At 39.1% G+C, this 13867-nt stretch overlaps 1 protein-coding gene across 1 annotated transcript in view; it reads right to left on the bottom strand.

Annotated features, from left to right (window-relative positions):
- LOC149214137 (uncharacterized) overlaps positions 1-13582 on the bottom strand; it is a 372058-nt gene extending 358476 nt beyond the window's left edge. The window contains exon 1 of the mRNA XM_089389307.1: positions 13048-13582. Coding sequence (XP_089245433.1) covers positions 13048-13104 — 57 coding nt within the window. The 5' untranslated portion in view covers positions 13105-13582. The remainder of the gene's footprint in view (positions 1-13047) is intronic.
- Between the last annotated feature and the right edge of the window lie 285 nt (positions 13583-13867).

The raw sequence follows: 13867 nt of genomic DNA, 5'->3' as shown, positions 1-13867 counted from the left end.
GATGGCTTGAGTTTTGACTTGTCTGCAAAGTATACTGCTCCGTCAACATTATCAATGAACTTTCAAAGAAATCTCTTCTGAATGTCATGTGGCAAGTTTCTCCTGAATCAAGCAACCAAGCATCTTTCCATAAAGCAAGTGAAGCATTAAATAATTCTTCAGTTACTCCAATGTTGCAATGTGCCACAACATAATGAGCAGACTTTGGTGCTTTTCCTTTCCCTTTACCAGGTGTTTTACCTTTTAATTCATTTCTTTCCTGCTCGATTCTATCGCAAGGTAGCTTACATGTGGAAGCATCATGTCCATTTCTATGATCAGACCTTTCTCCTCGGAAAAGTCTGCTCCCCTGCCTCTAAAATTCTTCCTTCCTCTTCCTCTTCGGCCACCTCTTCCTCTAGAAGAATCTTGTATGCGATTCTTCTCTTTCTATGCAAGGCACACAACTTGAAGAAGACTAAGGAGTTGTCTTCTTCCCAAAATCCTTCTCTCTTTCAACAAACTTATTTTCAAGTGAGTCAAAGGAAATCTCCTTAAGTTTCCACTTTCTTGCAATGACTCGAGATAATGTGAGTAAGTGGGATATAGTGTCTTGACATAGGCAATGAGAGGAGCATCTATTTCAGCACCAATGGATTTTATGTCATGCATAATGGATCTTATTTCTGATGCTAAGGCAAGAGGGTCGTCATTTTTCAACTCAAGATTGAACAACTTGATCATCAATTGAATAACTTCAAGTTCAAATTGTGAGTCATACAATTCCTTCAACTTCTCTAAGGCTTCAAAGGCATTTCAAAATGGAGAAATATGAAAACTCACCTCTTCATTTACTGACGCTGCAATCAAGGCATAGGCCTTGTTATTATTTTCCCAAATGGCAAGTTCCTTCTCTAAAGTAGGTTTTTTTTAGTGCATTGTTTCCTTCTCCTTCAATGACCACTTTCCACAACTCATTAAAAATCAAAGTGTATTTTATCTTCCGAGACTACTCATGATAGTTCTCTTTGCCAGAGAGAACTACTCCCACAATGGAGTTGAGTGAATGTATCATATAATCTGACCTGGCTTCAAAATTATTATAATACTTACAACAATAGGTTGATGTCTTTGTAATAAAAATGATTAGCTATGTCTTCAAAAATCTTCAACTAAAAAAGTAGGCTCCGACATATACATTATGGTCTCCAACATATGACTTATATGATAGTTATATACCTTCCTTGCAATATAACATATAACCATTAAAATAATCTCAACTAATTTCATATCTTTACATTATGCATGAACCATTATATATGTATATACCATATTTGTATATTTATATACAATACCATTGATGTAATGACTATCCACCATTTAAAAACACCATTCGGCCTTCATAAAAAAGTGTCAACGTACATTTCAAAACACACAACATCATAATATTTATGGCCAGCAATCAGATGATGCCATACACAAGAGAACGCAATGCAAACTTCAACACACATCCATATCAACCAAACATCATATATACGAGTCAACTTATGCATATTAAATTACAAGGTCGTCCTTGAAGCTATTATGCAGTCTCACAATGTCATGGTGCACACCACAGAAATGCAAGCCGCAGGCAAAGATTAATTAATGCAGGGCCATTACCACGACATTACACCAATGCAGTGGGCACTCTATCAACGAATTGGTTCTGTTGAGAATAGATGGTGAGTCTTTGAGCCGAACATGGTTGAACATTTTGACCAATCAAACAAATAGACTTTCTCCTCCAAATGCATCGATTTCCAGGGTTCCGCGCAATTTGGAATTTAAGCAGAAACTAAAAATGGAACCTGAAACTAAATCAAAGAGGACAATCGACAGAGCAGAAGTTTTAATCGCAGGAAATAGGAGTTACAAGGGCATAAAACCTAATTTGGGGAGCTAGCTCTGATACCATGTCAGGCCAAGAGTAACTCTGAATAAAATTGTTTTTTGCATTAAGAGAGAATATGAATATATACAAGGAGAGGGAGACTATTGGGTTTCATCTCCCAATGTCTTCATCTTCTAGTTTCCTTTATTTTTCTATTTACAAAATTCACATATGTTTTGCTAATCCCAAAGATTAGGTGTCAACACTAGGCAAAGCCTGTGCAGTGATAAGAGTTGGGTAGATCGAAGGGCTAAGGAGCTGGAAGATTTAGGCATTCCAAAGTGAGGCTTGAATGGTTGGGGAAATTATTCAGTAGAGGGTTGAGGATTGCTTCCGCAAATAATTTCTACAACAGTACACACCAGTGGCTAGTTGGGCAATTCACGCCACTTGGAGGGCTTCCTCACAACTTGGAGTTTAGTGAAACCTTTTGAGTTTTTGTGGGTTTTTGGAGAGGAGTCTTTCGATGGAGTTTCACGTTGATCCGAGCAGTATTTAGAGCAAAAATCATTATTTCAGTGGCTATCCAACAACAGATTATTACTTGGGTAGTGCGCATTTGTTTTCCAAGGCTATTCTTCACTTGGGTTAGAGACATTTTTTTGGGTTTTGCTCCTCTTGCTTGGCAAACCCAAGTTCTATCATTTCATCTCATTATATGTACCTAGTTCCCCATAATTAATAAAATGGCTGAGTAATTTGTTTGTGTCACTTGTGTGCTAATCTTATGATTGTTTCATTAATTTACTTGATGTTCCAAGTTATTCTTTTGGTATACACTATTAATTTTTCCATTAAGAATATTATAGTGGTATTAGAGCATGTTCTTCGCTGGCATTGGGAGTAGGACTGGTGATGCCACCTTGTTTTGGTGGTGTAGTCTTTCATAGAGGCAAGGGCTGAGGAAGGATAAGACTAGTAGAAGTTGGAACCCTGGCCCTTTTTCTGACACTAAGGTAGAACAAGCAAGTAGGCATGATAATTGGGACGAAGAGCCCGTGGAGAACGTGGAACAACCTGAACAAGGGGGTAAGGAGCTAGCATTGGGAAAGTTGGGAAGGCAACAAAAGCTTATGATGGATATGTTAGCACAGTTGATTAGTGTTCATTTACAAAATCAGGGGAAGCAAGATAACGATGGGGAAATTGGATCCCAATCTGGAGAGGGGAGCCACATGCATGGGAGCATCAACCAGCAATACATTCCACACATAACGGGCCATTCCAACCAACCCACGATGCCTCAATTCATGGATGGACCCATGGTAGAACCAAATTTGTTTGCAACCTTGATGAGATCATTTGTAGATGAGATTGATGAGCATGATGCCTTGGAACCAAGGATCAAGTTGGCTATGAACTTTCAGGAGTTTTTCCAATTGGAGGAGAAGCACATAATTGGAGCTAGATCATCATATAGGGGAAGTTAGTAAAAGCAGGACTCACAAAGGACAATGGGAAAGATAACACTTCCCAGCTTTGATGGGTCAGCCATGAGTTCTACTAGAGCATGGGTGTAAAAGTTAGACACTTATTTCCAGCTAAACCCCATAAGGGAGGTAGATGCGATTAATTTTTCCACCTTGCACGTAGATGGCGCTGCACAGAAGTGGCGGTATCATAGGTTGATCACTATGGGTCATGCCGCTATTACTTCCTATACAAAGTTCATGTAGAGGCTCATAGAGAGATTTGGCAGGAAGGACCCAAAGTTACACATTCGGGAGTTGGTGTAATTGACACAGACAAGCAACACAAAGGCATATATTGCGAAGTTCTAGAGGCTACCAGTGATGGCATCTGACATCTCAAAGGTGAGATTGGTCATGTTGTTCATTGAGGGGTTGACAAACCCATTGCGTGGTTGGGTGAGGGTCTACAAGCCTGTGACTTTGCACAATGCGATCACCAGGACTAGGGACATAATGGACACAGTCCCTAAGACCAGATTACCTCCCAAGCCTACCTTTCTCCAAAAAGGTAAGGACACTAGACCGCCTCAGAAGGAGTGGAGAGGACATGGGCAGATGGATGATGAGACCAAGAGGGACCTCCGGAGGAGGAAGCTGTGTTTTACCCTTGAGGAGCCTTGGGCACCTAGGCACAAGTGTTCCAAGGGCAAGGCCCACTATATCGAGGTATTTTCTGACAGCGAGCCTGAGGAGGAGGGTGAGAAGGAGTAGGCAGGAGGAGAGGAAGAGCACCATGATGCAAGGGAGGAGTCGCATTATCAAGTTACCAAGAGGGGCAGCATTGCTTCGCTTACAAGGTTTCCAAGATATCGTACATTGAGGTTTAGGGGCGCTATCCAGGGTCAAAGTCACTGTTTTAGTGATGGTGGGGCCACCCACAACTTCATAGATGCACAGCTGGTAGACTGGAGGGTTTGGAGACACAACCTTTTGAGGGATTCCCAGTTTTGGCATCCGAGAACCAGACCATGGAGTGCATCAAGATGATCCCCAAGATGAATTTGACGATGGGGAACTACACGGCCACCGATGACTTCTTTGTGGTGAACGTGCCAGACACTAATGTGGTGTTGGGGATTCAATGGCTATATTCCAAAAGGTGCTACAAAACAGACTTAGGGCGATGGAGATGGAGTTCATAGGGTCAAATGGGACGAAGGTGGTGTTGAGGGGAATGCATTCCTACCCACCTCAATTTGTGCCAGCCAATAGGATGGAGGCATATCTGCAGAAGGGAGATATAGCATGGGCAATGGAGTGCAAGATTTCAAAGACAAGGGCAGGGACTCAAGCACGACAACCCCATATGAACATTTTTGCAATCCTACAAAGACATCAATCAGTGTTTGGAGAGATTCCTCCAGGTTGTCCCCTAGACAAAGGGTTTGAGCACATTATTGAGCTAGAGGGGGGGCTTTAGGCAGCCATCACCACCCCCTACAGATATCCCAAGGCATACCGGGATGAGATAGAGAGGTTTATTCACGAGTTGTTAGCCTTGGGCCACATTAGGCCAAGTTCCAACCTTTTCAATTCTTCTATAGTGTTGGTGAAGAAGGATGAGACCCTTCGCATGTACATTGACTACAAAGCTCTCAACAAGAGGAAATTGAAGAACAGGTACCCTATTCTAAGGATAGGCTAGTTGATGGACAAGTTGAGGGGAGCCAAGTACTTCTCCAAAATTTACTTATGCTCAAGGTACATTCAAATTCGAGTGAGAGAGTAGGATATCCTGAATACAACATTTCGGTGCCACTATGGGTACTTTGAGTTTCTAGTTATGCCCATTGGGATAACCAACGCACCGATCACCTTCCAATCTTGCATGAAACATGTGTTCTGTAAGCAATTGCACAAATATGTATTGGTGTTCTTTGACGACATCTTGATCTACACCTGGGAGGAGCACTTGCAACACTAGGAGGTGTTGCAAATTTTGGAGAAGCACAAGCTTTATGCTAAGATGTCCAAGTGAGAGCTTGGCCTCACAAAGATGCTTTACTTGGGCCACGTGATTGCGGAGAAAGGAGTACAGGTTCATTAGGAGAAGATATGGGCCATCTTGGATTGGCCAACTCCCAAGAACTTGATAGAGTTGAGGGGATTTTTGGGCATCTGTACCTATTACAAGTGGTTCATGAAGGGATTTTATCAGTTGGAAACATCCCTTATGAACCTCACAAAGAAGGGGGCTTTTGAGTGGTCAGCCACAGCACAATAGGCCTTTGGGCGCCTCATGGTTGTCATGAGTTCATGCCCTATCTTAGCATTGCCGGAATTTTTGCAACCCTTTGTAATAGAGTGTGATGCATCAAGGGAGGGAATTGGAGCAATCTTGATGCAGGGTGGTCACCCCATTGCTTACAAGAGTTGAAATCTTTGTGACGACGAGAGACTATACTTCATATACGATAAGGAGATGTTGGCCATCATGCATGTGTTGGCCAAATTCAGATAGTACTTGGTGGGGAACTGGTTCAAGGTGAAGACAGACAGTAATAGCTTGCGGTTCTTCCTCGACCAGAAGGAGCTCAATGAGAGGTAGTACAAGTGGGTGAGAAGGATCCAGGTGTACAACTTTGGGATAGAGTATATCAAGGCGAAGCATAATGTGGTGATTAATGCACTGTCTAACAAACCCGCGACATTTCCCTCATGGAGACCACCCAGGACTGGATTGCGTAGTTATTGAGGAGTACTCCAAGAATCAACAGGCTTGCAAGATTTTGGATGGCACATTTGGGGATGACAAGTACAGGGTGATGGATGAGGTGATTTGCTACAAGAACAGGATCTACTTCTACGCTACATCTGCTTTGCGAAATTCGAACTACCTGCAGAAATCCTTTTCGGCAACCTCATTGGCTGTTGTTGCTCACGGAGACAAATCGCACTTCCTCCAGATCACCTCTAAGGATTAGAAATTGAATTGTTGCCTCTGAAACACGCACTAGCTGACTAGCCAACTCGCAGGTCTATAAATCAATGCATTGATCTCTCTAATCTGCACCAACCTCACTAGCTTTGCTCTGATACCATGTGAAATTTCCACGAATCACAACAATTGGAAATTTTTCTCCTAACTTATGCAGTTCATTTGCCTTCTGCTAATTATTAACGACAAATATCAAATAACTCACTGAAATTCTTCACAAAAAAAAAGTTGCGGAATATAAAATATTGCAACTGAAAAAAATAATTCACACACAATAATTTTAGCCCCATTAGTTTTGGACAATAGTCCCTAGAAAAACCCAGGTGGGAAAACCAGTGCAGTAGATGAGGGTTTATATTATTCTTCAGCAAACAGATAATTACAACTAATTGTCGTAGAACGGCAAACCTTCGACATACAAAATTCTCTACTGGAAAAATAATCTGGGAAATTACCTTTCCCTCTAGCAAATCAAACTGGCCTCCTCCAAGCCACTCACACTCTTCTCTGGCACTTGTATCGTCCGCCTAGAATGGGCACTATGAGATCAGTGTAATTCACACAGCCTCTTGGAACCTCTCCCTGCAAGTTGATTTGCCTCCCTCTGCCTCCTGAAGCTACTTGTGCCTCCTCCGGCAACTCGAAGTGAAATATTTCGACTGCTACATGCATTGAGGAAAATGGCTACTCGCACTAGCTATTTCGGCCTCCTCTGCTGGAAATCTCGACCTCCCTTCTTGATACTGGAATGTTGGAAAACCTCCTAAGAACTTCCCCGGAAATTCTCACCACTGAACACCCTGCCACTAACTCTCTCGGGTTGGAATTTCACCTTTCTCTTTGTAACTGGTTAGCTCAAGTCTCTAGAGCAAAATTGATTTCTCTTAATTAATCTGATTTAATTAACCAGTTTTCTTAAGTTAGACTTGGGAAATATTTAATTGTTGGTTAAATAGTTTAATTGAGGCCTTCTAAAGCATTTCTTGAGAAAACTTTTCTAGGTTTTGGAGATCTCATGTTCCTTAGCCTCTTAAACACCATAGAGACTAGAACATTTGTCTGTTGCTACCAAAAACTAACACATTAACCCCACATTTTGCACGCAAAATCTACATTAAAGCAAGATTTTTGACTTTGTACCTACAAAACTTGAGTGTAACACTCAGATTTTGCATGAATCTAGGATTAACAATGGCTCCATATGGGAACTATATCCTCCTATAGAATCACAAGAATCCCCAAAATCGCACTAAAATAACCTAAAAATGACAATTTGGAAAGAAGAATGTGACTCAAATCAACCCCCCAAACACGACTTAGGGACTCCGAGAATTAATAAATCTAACCATCAAATTTGTGACTTTCTATCTACTTGGGAAAATGCACTCCATGAAGTTTTTGTGGGCATGCTTCCCAAGACGAAATTTCAAAAAAAATTGCTACAAATTTTGAGGTTTCTCCCAACATATTCCACATTTATTTCCAAAGTGAGATAGCAAATGAGGTGAGTTTAGAGTAGTTCAAGGACAACTATTGAGAATATATTGCGGCATGGAGGGCATTTTTTTCAAGGATTTATGGACAGCAGCATAGGAACATTAGAGGAGCAGTTACACTCCTAATTTTGGAGTTATTCTAACACTTATAACAGCAGCAGTAAAGAGCTATCTTTACACCTGTTTAAGGCAATTTTGACAGCAAGAGAGGGAACCCTTGTTAGAGACTTACAGTAGCTTATAGAGCATCATTAAAGGTGAGTTACATAGGAGTTGCATGCCTCATGGTTGGGTGCACCTCATGAGGAATCACTTTGTACTGGTCACTATCATGGCAGCAATATGACAGCCGCAAGGCACTGCAATTAAGGTTATTTCCAGGCCTAATTCACATGTGGTTTTGGAGATTACCGACCTATTCTTGGCCACATTATATATGAGCTAGAGGGGATTGAGAAAATTATAATTGATTTCTCTTTATTCATTTTGACCTTCTACTATATTTCTTCTCCCATTCTCATTCTTGTCATTGTGAGGAATTGCAACATGATGCGTTACCTTTCAACTCACATCTAAGTCGAAAAAGTCCCAATCCATAAATGAAACCTTGACATAAGCCTAGGAGAAGTTCACTGTCACCTTAACACAATTCTCCTCTCACTTTCGGTCGGCTCTCCTAAGACCAAGGGGATATCCCTAGATTTTTTAGTGTTGAAGGAAACTAAGTCTAAAAATATACGTTGAAATAAGTGTAGACATAGAAGTAACTCTAATCTATAATAATGAATGATGTGTGATCTATAACAATGATTTACATTTAGAAATATGAACACATGGACTAAATCCAAGAAAAAGTAAGACTGTGTGAAGTAAAATGATTTAGTATGTGAATGATGTATTAATGTGATACTTCATACATGTAAATTCCTACAATAAATGAATTGAAGCATAAACCAATTAGATTCAATGAAAGATGATAGCTCACATGCACCTTAAATCTATAATTCAAAGCTTGCATTTTATGGTGAAATTTAAGGTAATTCCCATATTTGAACAAGTGGAGAAAGCCATTTCTTAAGCCTATTAAAACATGTGGAATTAATAGCAAATAGGCAACCTGCAAATCTGATCTATTATGCAAAAAATGCAATTTATAAATTTGCATAACATGATAAGTAACCCAAGTAAATGATAAATAATATGAAGAACAACTTACCTTAGTCAGAAATCTGATTTAAGAATTGATTCAAGTAAAATTCTAGATTCATGACCAAATAACATAAGTCTAATATGAATTATTTAAATCTAAGTAACCTAATTAGTCTTGAATGAAATCTGATTTATGATATCCAGAAATTAATTTTCAGAATTCGTATAGCAAAGAAGAGATATGTTTTTTAGTTTTAAGAGGTGGTTGAAAGGAAAGATTAGTGTCAAATAAAACCTACAGTTTATGGAATCATTAAAACAATCTAAAAGGGCAATTTTCTTATGTTATTAGGGATGGAAAAGTTGCATAAAGCATGCTATAACTACCCATAAATGCTGGAAAATTTATGCTAAAAAATTCACAAAGGGTGAGATCTCGAGGAGATACACCTTCAGCTAGTTAAATGGGTGTACTCTAGAGTTGGAAATAAAATTTTGCAACCATATAAGTGAAAATAATTCTATCAATACTAAAATAAACAAGGAAATAAGAGGGTAAGACTTCACCAATTTCCTCCAATGTAGTAGATGTACTAATCTATGGCCCAAGAAACTAACAACTCCTCAAGGGTTGTGCAGACAATCAAATGAATAATGGAACCAATGCACATGCAAGGTCAACAAATGCTCAACTAACTCCATGGAGGAGTGGGGCCCCTCATCAAAATACACCATAACTTGTAAAATGCCTCAACACATGGGCCAATAAGAGGGAGCACTCCATCTAGGATGGTGCTCCATGTCACATAAACTGATGAAGTGTCAAAATCATCCAAACAAGCAAGGGATTTCAAGTAGTAAGCCTCCAATCAAGTCAAAGAATGCCACAACTTGCTATTTAGAGAGCTAGGATCATCTAAAAATGTTTTCCAAAGAGAGGCACTCCATTAAGATCATGAACATATGATCCTAAGATGCCAAGACAATGCCAAATAAGCCCCAAGATGTTAGGGGTACTCCTTGCATAGAACCAAATGTTATCAAGTATCCTCAATATCTAAAAAATGTGAAGACTAGATCAACACATCCCCAAGTGCTAAGATGAGGCCATCTCCCTCCATGATAAGAAAATAGACTAAGCAAAACATCATAACACTAAGATGTAGCATAGGTTACTCCATAATCAAACTAAAGTAACTCTGTAATACACTAGTGAAAATCACGATTGTCCTTAGTAGCCTACATAAATAAGTGTGCAAGCTACAACTCTCCTCGAGACACTTCATGCCCACCAGTGGCAATGGTTGACAATTTCTCCTCCAGACACATCACACCCATGGGTGGGATGGTTGCAATACCATGAGTGAAGTGTCCAAGAAAGTATGTGCACCAATAATAATGCCCTTATATGATATATCTACAAAGTGCTTCATCAATACCATCTTGCAAATTTTTGTCATGCATAAAAATCACAAGTGCAACTAAGTGTGATGAAAATCACAAAGGGTGTGAAGAAAATCTCACCTCATACAACACTTGGGGTAACAAGATAAATTGGTAGGATCCAGAGACAATCTTGTTTAAAAATTTCAAATTAATTGCTAAAGGGAAGGGGGGCCGTGCTCCAATACAATGACTAATGTTAATTATTTGAAACAAAATAAGTATAAGAAAATAATAAAAGAAAAATGTAACTTAGGCTTAAGCCATGTAAAAAATGAAAATATAAGTGGGTGATATTTCAACAAGTCATATAGTTGGGGTATACATGTTAAAAATAGAAATATATCTTCTAATGGCACTCCTCATACATGGATGGCTACTCATAAGCAATATTCTCATAATAATGGGAAGCAAACTAGATTCATCACATTCAAATTGATTCATTCTATAGGTTATATAAGTGGTGAGCTTGATTAACATACACAACAAATCATTACTCCTATTGTCAAAGATGAAAGTAGTGCAAATAGGCCTTGAATATCTTTTCACTTCAACGAAGGAAACAAGTCCCCTTAATCTCCTAAACTACTTAGGTTGTAGAATGCTAGAAATCAAACCCTACACAATTTGTCCACTATCCAATATATCAAACTTGAATCTATCATTATGATGATTTTTCTATTGATATGTAGCACGCAAATCCTACACCTTTTATTCAACAAGAACCAGATCTTGCACCTTCCAATTTACTAGATCAAGAGTCTTCACCGTCCACATCTTAGCCATATCAGCATCCTAAACATAGAAAGTTGCAACATTCTCACCCTTCATCGAAAGTGAAAAGGCTTAAATGACAAAATATCTGACGGATGCCCACTATCAAGACTTAAATCTACCTGAATTGATGATTGCTTATGGTGACAATGTTCACCTTTAAAACAATGTTCTTTTGCAAAAGATTGAAGGGAGGGAATTGAACCCCCGTGTTCTATTTGTTAGATTGGTCAATTCTTCTCACAAATTACTTTTCAGACATGATCTCCTTGTCAGCAAGATCCTAATGTCAAGTCTTCTCGCAAATTGCTTTGTCATAAAAGAGCTTTGAGATTTTTCTAGAACACCCCAAGAATCATAAAAAGTCTTGCCACATATCGTATTCACTATTCGACGAGAGAGAGTCATTGCAGGGTGTTGACTTCAGCAAGACGGGGAGATGAGTTGCAAAGACCGTAAGGGCCAAGCTAGGGGTCGAAAAAGCACTTACACACAGGAAAACGATATGCATAACAGCAATCTTTCTTCAACAGCATGTTCTTAGCACACACGCATGTGAACATGGTCATGAAATCATGTTATTAGCACACAATCATGTGCATACTGTCATGAATCACGTGGCAGTAAAGCTTATTCTAATACAATGATAAAGTAGTTTCAGAAAAAGGATAAGGCGCACACATAGTGAATTTGCAGTAGAATACACTCCACATATGCGGCATTAAAACATGCCAGAAATAATTAGAAATTGAAAAAATAACATATATGACAATGCAATAAAGCTAGCATACATAAATTAAAAGCCCGTGTAAAGATTATGGCTTACAAATTGCATATAAGAAATCTCTGTGCCAACCTCCTTGACAGTCTAGAAAGCTATTATTTGTAGTGGCATTCTATTAAACCCATTAAACTTTCCTTCGAACATTTCTCTACCTACAATACCAATTAATTAGAATAACAAATTTAAAGAAAATGTAAAGCGTGCAGCATCATGAGGACATTCTTCTCATGAATTTAAAATCCTTTCGAAATGCAGAATAATGGCATGATGCTCCCAGTCACTCAAAATAACCCAAAAATACAAAACATTAACTCCGCAACCATAAGCCCAGAGTATTTCGAGAGTTATACAATATCCTAACATGTCAAGAAATGGAGGAAAGACCTCTCCATAAGATAGGAGAATTATTTATTGTGTCACTTCACCGAGTCCTTGAAATAATAAACAATCTTTAGAATTATTGAGTTCTGTAATTTACATGACATAGTTCTGCAACATTTCTCATATAACCCCAATTCTGGAGAACCTCCTACTTGTACATTTAATTTGATTAACGTAAACGTTTGACCTTATATAGCATTAGCTTTGGGTTACAGAGGGAACACGGCTGGCACCTCAGTGCCTATCCTTGAAAAACCATAGAAATGATGCTGCCCAAGACTTAAACATGAACACAATATTCACTGATGGGCTTGTAGAGTGAAAAAACAGGTGTAATACGAACAAGCTTCTGGAAAACACCCGGGCCAAGAACGCAGGTCTAGAAGCAAAGAGATCACAATAACCAGAGCCTACCCAATAATGAAATGCATGACATCAAATTTGTGAATTTCTTTGCAATGACGATATTAAATTCACACAGCGCACAGAAATACATTGAGCAACACAGAAAACTGGCCATGCACGCCCCAGTGGAGCGAAGACCATTGAGTTGGCAGCAGAACACCCAAAAATAATTATTATAAAATATAATAAAAATTTCTAGGTAGTCCTTGAGATTGAATTATGAAATGCCCAAAAATTCAATCAATTCCTGCTAGTTATGTTTCTGAAATATTAACTAGAATAATGATACTGACCTTGCCCTTGAAGAGATCTTCGTTCATTATATCCTCTAAGGACCATTTGAGCACCATATTCTCAAAAACTCAGTCGTCATTCTGTATATGGCCTTCTTTTCGCCGTTTTCTTCCATCAGCATAGTTACTCCCCAATGCCCAAATGATCTCAGACCCGAAAACACTAGTCAAACTCCCAACCACAGATAACCAAAATAGTAACAGTCACAGATAACCAGCTGGATAACAGTCCAATCCACAACCTATTACAGTTCAACTGAACTTTGAACCGCCATATTTGAATACAGTTCAGCTGAACTTCGAACCGCCATATTTGAACTCTCTATAGGATTACAGTGAAAAGCAGAATGACACTCACACTGGCTGATCAAGTATTTAAGAAAAATCACAAGGAAGTTAGTTTGGAGTAGGAACGCCTTCTTGCAGGGGAAGCAATTGGAATTGCAGTAGGACCGCCTTTTTGCATGGGAAGCCATTAGAATTGTAGCAGGACCGCCTTCTTCCCGGGAAAGCAAAGAATAAATGCACAAGAAAGTGTCGATTAATGGTCGGAAGGGACGATGTGACTGAAAACATCCGCACGCACTATGTTTTACGACCCTGACAATAGAATTTCTAAAGTTACTTTAGCGGGATTTAATGTGGAACAAATTCCCATTCTCGTACTACGAGAGCATAAATGATAAAGTTTATAAAAAAATCATATTCAGTTGACGAACCGAATTGCCAGCTTAATCCCTCATAAATATCGAATCATAAAATGAGATTTGCCTTTACGAAGCACACAGCTTGGAGATAGGAATTTATTTTCACGTATAAA

Source organism: Pinus tabuliformis, chromosome 1_1 (genome assembly GCF_031772625.1).
Source record: "Pinus tabuliformis cultivar Carrire ecotype Pingquan chromosome 1_1, CPIR1, whole genome shotgun sequence".
NCBI classification, from domain to species: Eukaryota; Viridiplantae; Streptophyta; class Pinopsida; order Pinales; family Pinaceae; genus Pinus; species Pinus tabuliformis.
This window is presented reverse-complemented; position numbering and strand designations above follow the sequence as displayed.